This window comes from Electrona antarctica (assembly GCF_951216825.1).
Source record: "Electrona antarctica genome assembly, chromosome: 18".
Taxonomy (NCBI): domain Eukaryota; kingdom Metazoa; phylum Chordata; class Actinopteri; order Myctophiformes; family Myctophidae; genus Electrona; species Electrona antarctica.
Window position 1 is genome coordinate 806,940 of NC_136799.1, and position 7,518 is coordinate 814,457.

The window sequence follows — 7,518 nt, forward strand, 5'->3', positions numbered from 1 at the left end:
TCACAAAGACAGTAATGTTGGTTTGACGTGACATATGTACAAGCATCTATCCTTTCATTGGCATCACGCCATCTGCTGGGCCATTTGCGCCATATCTATGATTTGTCATGTCCAACTTCCTGGTCTCAACTGCGCATGTTTCTTTCCTTCCATGGAGCAACATGGCGTCGCCCGTACGACGCCATGTTGTCTTCGCGTCTCGTCCTTCTTAGACAGTCCTTGGTCCAGGGTAGGAGGCGGGACTGCGACGCTCTATAGTAGTAACCCGCCATTTAAACCTGGGCGGAGAGTGGGCAGATCCTTTGTTCTGGCTATGTTTAGCTGTTCTGAGTGTTCTCACTTCTGTGACTGTCTGGGAAAGTTTAGTCAGGAATCGCAGCAGAGGACTGAGTCAAGAAAGACCACAACATGTCAGCGAGTAAAGTCACAACCCAGACGGTAAAAGCGGGCCTCAAATGTGAACCATCAGAGAGGACCGAAGGAGATGAACTGTTTGGAGTTTTTAAAAGCGAGATGTCGTCCGAGAGCTTTTCAGCCGAGAAACAGCGGCGGATCTACCAGGCAGCCATGATGCTGAAGCAGCCTGTGATAAAGTTACACAGAATAGGTATGTATGTGCATGTTTTCACGTCACTGTACACTTTTATTTAGTGTTCAACAGTCAGAAAGCACATGTACACAAACGTTGTCGCTATATTCCAGAGGCGCAGACACTGAGTTTCATGCAAATTACATTTATTGTAACGCTCCACACGTCCCAAACTCTTCTCCCCTCTGGCTCCAAAACTATGGAATGCACTTCCCATTACAATCAGAACTGCAGCCTCACTCCCAATCTTCCTCCGTAGTCTGAAAACCCACCTCTTCAGACTCCATCATGGCCCGTAGTACCCCAGCCCCTTAGATAGAACTTTATGTAGACTTAGATAGCATTTTATACAGACTTGCATTTTGTGTAGGCATAGCACTTTATAGTGCACACACAGTCAGTGAACAGAAGCTACCGTACGTCGGTGCAGAGTAGACACGTTGAGACTGTGAGACAACAGACTAACAGAAGTGAGCCCCAGCTGCCCCACGCATTAAACAAGAGAAGCACCACCTTTAGCTTTATAAAATCGCTGTCCGACCTTTGTCAGTCGATCAGTTGACTTTTCACTTTAGCGCTGCGTGCTGGTAATGCTCCACACTCCACAGCTGTTCTTGCTGATTATCCGACGCAAATCATGCGAATCTGCGTCGCGATCATCAATTTGTAATTAAAGAATGCTTCTGCAGTCTGCACACACGTGTACAACAACGCCACAGCCGGGTGTAGCCTACGGCTTGCGTTTAAAGTCGTTTACAACCGTTTCACAACTTTCCACTGTCCAGCTTTCCTCTGATGTTCTTGTGGCAGCGGTGGCCGAACGGATAGCGGCGCGGTCTAGATACCGGAAGGTTCCCAGTTCGAATCAGCCGTCCGACACGTTAAAATTACCACCGCTGAAATGCCCTTGAACAAGGCATCAACCACTACGATGAAATGTGTTCTATGAGCAGGGCCTGGCTGGAAACAAGTTCTTGAGCTTAGCCCAGATACCCTGGGTAAATATAGATTTCATTTCATTTAATTTCATTTCTCTGGGATAGAAGCCTTATTTATATTCTGCAGCACGACGGTGTTGCACGCCTAAAATTGCAGATCCACAAGCTCACAGCGGGGCGTGGATGAGACGCGTTGTGAGCTTGTACATCTGCTATGTATTTAAAACGTTAATAATACATGCAGGCCAGGGTCTTCCATATACTAACCTACAGTAAGTTGGGTTGTTTGAGATGCAGAGCTATAATACTAACCTACAGTAAGTTGGGTTGTTTGAGATGCAGAGCTATAATACTAACCTACAGTAAGTTGGGTTGTTTAAGATGCAGAGCTATAATACTAACCTACAGTAAGTTGGGTTGTTTGAGATGCAGAGCTATAATACTAATAGCTGTGTGTGCGTGTGCGCGTGTGTGGAGTGTATAAGTGCAAGGGGGACAAGTTAGACAACGCAAACGTTTTCAAATAGTTTTTCTTAGGTCTTTAGTGCCGTTTTCTTTCAGCGTCTGTGTGCAGTGACAGTCCTGTTGTTATACTGTAGGCTATGTCTGCGACTCACGGGTGAGTCTTTCTTCTCTCAATCTGCCATGACGCTACGTGTGTGACAAATGAATGGCATCGATGCGATGCGGTGGTCGGAACACCCGTGACTATGCGTGCTTGCCAGTGATATTATTAGCCTTTAAGACAGTTTAGAAGCACCTTTTTTGACAAATAAAAGCCGTGTTCAAAGACATATTTGACGTGCATTTAATGATGGCGGGTTGCGGGCCAGGTCGAGTTGTGAAAATTGATGTGGTGCTGCGGGGCGGGCTGAGCCGAGTCAGATTATTATCACATGTGTGACCTGCGGGTCATGAAAAACCCTGACCCGCGCAACACTAGTGGACAGAGATGGGCTCATAGACTCGGTATAGCTGGGTCCCAATTCGTCCAAAATCAACAAGATCGTGCAGTTGGTGACAATTTTTTTATTTTTGGTATGGTTATAAGGTTTTCAAAAACCATCGCAAACGAGTTGGGCTCGCCCCCTAGTGGTCCGTTTGCAATGAATCCTATGTTAAATAGGCCAGCATTGGATTCATTGCAAACAGACCACTAGGGGGCGAGCCCAACTTGTTTGCAATGGTTTTTGAAAACATTATGCCCATTCCTAACATCATGCCAGATATCTAAAACTTGTCACCTTGTGCATAATTGATATGATTTTTTACATATTAAATGTATGCAGTCTTGAAAATGATTCCTTTCCAGAAGTAATTTTTTCCTACATTTTTAGTATGTTATTTAGCATACCCAATGCTAATAGAATCATTGACATTTTTTATTTTATCCATTATTATGGTTTTTAACCATATGCTGGCCCATTTAATATTAGATTCATTGCAAACGGACCACTAGGGGGCCAGCCCAACTCGTTGCGATGGTTTTTGAAAACCTTATGCTGAAGTTCTCAAAAAGCCCAAAAAAAGAAATAACGCCACTAAATGGCGGCGCGGCCGCGCCGTGTTTCAGTGTGAAAGTGAGAACGGAGATCAAAGGACTTATTGAAATAAAGGATGTATGTAACTCACGTTAGAATAGGCTATTAATGTTCCATTTCCAATCATTCTAATGGATTCCATACAGTGGTGGTGGTGACTGGTGAGTAAACACGAATAGCAGCTGCAGCTCCCTCCCTTAGTTTCCTCTGAAGTGAAGTTGCTTTACGTGTAGCGTTTAAGTTATATATCACCATGGATCGTTTGGTGACGCTGATTACTAATTAGGTTTTATTCATCGCAGCCAGCTGGGTTAACGAGACTCGGTGCAACATGACGAAACCCTGTCGCTTCGTTCAGCTATATCGTGTGATAATCCGATTGATTTTATAAAACATTTAAGCATATGGCAACTTGGCAAGTTAACTGGTGGTTAGTAGCTCGTTTGGTGCGCAAACCAGAGGGAATCCAGCGGTAGCAAGCAAGTCTCACACCGTTCACTGTTCTCTCTACTGTACTGCCTGCGTGCAGTGCAGGACTGCGGGGCTGCATACTGCTCTGGCCTCGTACACACATGCCGGACGGACATGATCTGTTCTGTCTGTGTTTCATGGCCGCCTCAGGCTCAATGCTTTTCCAATGGAAGTCACGTGGTTTGACATGTGTGTACGAGGCCTCTGAGTCTGAAATGCCAGTGCGATGCGACCCCCGCCACCAGTCCTCCTCCTGTCACAAGTGAATCGCCTAGCGCAGTCCTCTTCATAATAAATACATATAGGCTACATGTATACACAATCACATTACACAACAGAATTGCTATTTTTATTATAATAACACTCTTTAAAAAAAAGAAAGAACAACATAACGAATCACCGAGCCTGAGGCTCGGCCCGGCCCGACTAATTAGCATAATCTTTGGGCCCGGCTCGGCCTGATAACAGACCACTAGGGGGCGAGCCCAACTCGTTTGCGATGGTTTTTGAAAACCTTATAACCATACCTAACACCATGCCAAAAATCAAAAACTTGTCACCAAGTGCACGATTATAACGTCCTGTGTGTGTGTGTGTGTGTGTGTGTGTGTGTGTGTGTGTGTGTGTGTGTGTGTGTGTGTGTGTGTGTGTGTGTGTGTGTGTGTGTGTGTGTGTGTGTGTGTGTGTGTGTGTGTGTGTGTGTGTGTGTGTGTGTGTGTGTGTGTGTGTGCGCGCGCATCATCAGTCATGTGACAGAGAGACAGCAGCATGTTATTTTAAAACATTTTATTCAGGTTTTTCCCCTCTCTCCTCATTCTCCATCCCAGATGTCTCTCCTGCCCAACTCAAACATATCTACAGCAGAAATAGACATCTCAACGAACACCAGAGAATTCCTACAGGAGAGAAGCCCTACACCTGTGAACAATGTGGGACAAGCTTCAGGCACAGCAGTGCTCTCAAATGTCACCAGAGGATTCATACAGGACAGAAGCCTTTCACCTGCGACCAATGTGGGACTAGCTTCAGGCAAAGCAGTGCTCTCAAACGTCACCAGAGGATTCATACAGGACAGAAGCCTTTCACCTGCGACCAATGTGGGACAAGCTTCAGGCACAGCAATGTTCTCAAACGCCACCAGAGAATTCATACAGGAGAGAAGCCCTACACCTGTGACCAATGTGGGACAAGCTTCAGGCACAGCAATTCTCTCAAACATCACCAGAAAATTCATACAGGAGAGAAGCCCTACACCTGTGACCAATGTGGGATAAGCTTCAGCATGAGCAGTACTCTGAAACAACACCTGAGGATTCATACAGGAGAGAAGCCCTACAGCTGTGACCAGTGTGGGAGTAGTTTCAGCCGGAAAAGTTATCTCAAACATCACCAGAGAACTCATACAGAAGAGATGCCCTACTACTGTGACCAGTGTGGGACCAGGTTCAGCTCAAACAAGATTCTCAAAGTTCATCAGAGAATTCACATGGGAGAGAAGCCTTACACCTGTGACCAGTGCGGAGCTAGGTTCAGCCAGAACGGTTCTCTGAAACGTCACCTGAGAATTCATACAGGAGAGAAGCCTTACACCTGTGACCAATGTGGTACAAGCTTCAGCGACAGGAATAGTCTCAACCTACACCAGAGAATTCATACAGGACAGAAGCCCTACACATGTGACCAGTGCGGAACTAGGTTCAGCCGGAGCGATCAACTCAAACGTCACCAGAGAACTCACACAGGAGAGAAGCCCTACTCCTGTGACCTGTGTGGGGCTAGGTTCAGCAGAGACAGTACTCTCAAAAACCACAAGAGAATTCACACAGGAGAGAAGCCCTACCACTGTGACGAATGTGGCAAATGGTTCCGCAAGAACAGTACTCTCAAAAACCACCAGATGACTCATAGAGAAGAGAAGACCTACAACTGTGACCAATGTGGGAAATGGTTCAGCAGCAAGAGCACTCTCAGACTTCACCAGAGAACTCATACAGGAGAGACGCCCTACCATCTTGACCAATGTGGAGAAAGGTTCAGAAAGAACAAGGCACTCAAAGTTCACCAGAGAGTTCACACAGAAGAAAAGCCCTACAGCTGTGACCAGTGTGGGAATAGGTTCAGCATGAAGGGTACGCTCAAACGACACCAGAGAATTCACACTGGAGAGAAGCCATACGGCTGTGACCAATGTGGGAAAAGGTATAGCACGAGCGGTTATCTCAAAAGTCACCAGATAATCCATACAGGACAGAAGCCCTACCAATGTGACCTGTGTGGAGCAAGGTTCAGCCAGATCAGTGGTCTCAAAGGCCACAAGATTATTCATACAGGAGGAGAGAAGCCGTACCATTGTGACCAATGTGGAGCAAGGTTCAGCCAGATCAGTGGTCTCAAAGTTCACCAGATAATTCACACAGGAGAGAAGCCATACCACTGTGACCAGTGTGGTAAACGGTTCAACAACAGCAGTAATCTCAAAAGACACCAGATAATTCATAAAGGAGAGAAGCCCTACCAATGTGACCAGTGTGGGACTAGGTTCAGCATGAAGAGTACTCTCAAACTACACCAGATAATTCACACAGGAGAGAAGCCATACAGCTGTGACCAGTGTGGGACTAGGTTCAGCCACAGCAGTGCTCTGAAACGTCACCTGAGAATTCATACAGGAGAGAAGCCTTACACCTGTGACCAATGTGGGACAAGCTTCAGCCAGAGAGGTAGTCTAAAAAATCACCAGAGAATTCATACAGGAGAGAAGCCATACAGCTGTGACCAATGTGGGAAAAAGTTTACCCAGATCAGTCATCTCAAAGATCACCAAAAAGTTCATACAGGAGAGAAGCCATACAGCTGTGACCAGTGTGGGACTAGGTTCAGCCTCAGAGTTAATCTAAAAAATCACCAGATAATGCATACAGGAGAGAAGCCCTACACCTGTGACCAGTGTGGGACTAGCTTCAGGCAGAAAGGTAATCTAAAAAATCACCAGAGGATTCATACAGGAGAGAAGCCATACAGCTGTGACCAGTGTGGCAAACAGTTCAGCCAGGGCAGTGCTCTCAAATGTCACCAGAGAACTCATACAGGACTCTCTAAAGATGTCATGTAGTCAGAGAGCAGATAACACTGTACTGGTGTAGCTGATCTACAAGCTCCCTCGTGAAACGTTGTGAGCTTGCAGATCAGCTATGGTTAAAACAACATTCTGAGTATACAGTAAATGTATTAAATATGGCCTATTTTAACCATGGTACATTATTTATACTTGATTGGGTTTATTGGTTAATGAAGCCTAAAAGAAAAACAGAAATGTAATTTTGATTACATTTCAATGTTCAATGCAAAAAGAAAAAAACACTTACGTTTATTGGTTTTGCCTGAAGAACCCTATAGCCCGAGATATGTTTTATTTGTTTTATTGGGTGATTTTAATAACTTATGAGACATAAGAGAGGTTTTTTCCGAGCAGCTACGTTTGGATCACTTCACAAAAAAAACAAAGACAAAAAACAAACAAGTCTCACTTGCATCTGGGCCGCTGGGACATGATGATGGTGACACTTAAAGCTTATAATATGCATCCATTACAAAGAAACAGCCAATGTGTGAGCTTGTAGATTGGCTAACATAACATAATATTATTATTATTAGGCCTATAGATGTTTTAGTTTATTTGGCTTCCAAAGTAGTGTTAATGTTGTCGACTAAAACCACAACGAAAAATGTTTGGGTCGACAACCATTTTCCACTGACGAAAAAACTAAATAAAAACTAAGCTATGATGACTAAAACTGAGACTAAATATATTGACAAACAAATAAACTATAGACTAGAACATGTTAGCGAGGGACTAGTGTTGAAGAGATCCAGTAGAACAAAATGACAATGAAGTCAATTTATTTTACAGTTTGTGTATGCATTTATCTGACATGCTTGTATAGACTAGAGCTTTAACTTCTAGTGATTTGTACCAGTT

The 7,518-nt window shown here is 44.6% G+C and overlaps 1 protein-coding gene across 3 annotated transcripts; it reads left to right on the forward strand.

Moving 5' to 3' along the window:
* Positions 1 to 338: 338 nt before the first annotated feature.
* LOC306942199 (uncharacterized protein) lies at positions 339 to 7,238 on the forward strand. 3 transcript variants are annotated; one of them, XM_079527970.1, is made up of 3 exons: positions 339 to 607; positions 4,367 to 6,329; positions 6,583 to 7,238. In XM_079527970.1, the coding sequence occupies exons 1-3, from the start codon at positions 409 to 411 to the stop codon at positions 6,680 to 6,682; spliced, it is 2,262 nt and encodes a 753-aa protein (XP_079384096.1). In that variant the 5' UTR covers positions 339 to 408; the 3' UTR covers positions 6,683 to 7,238. The 3 variants fall into 3 exon arrangements, with proteins under 3 accessions (XP_079384096.1, XP_079384095.1, XP_079384094.1); XM_079527969.1 differs by having other exon boundaries at positions 4,367 to 5,822; positions 5,910 to 7,238; XM_079527968.1 differs by having other exon boundaries at positions 340 to 607; positions 4,367 to 7,238.
* Positions 7,239 to 7,518: the final 280 nt, after the last annotated feature.

Bases quoted from the DNA above. Each gene is read 5' to 3' on its own strand.
- LOC306942199 (XM_079527968.1), top strand. From the start codon at position 409: ATGTCAGCGAGTAAAGTCACAACCCAGACGGTAAAAGCGGGCCTCAAA. The intron at 608-4,366 runs GTATGTATGTGC...TCTCCATCCCAG, and splicing joins GATAAAGTTACACAGAATAG to ATGTCTCTCCTGCCCAACTC.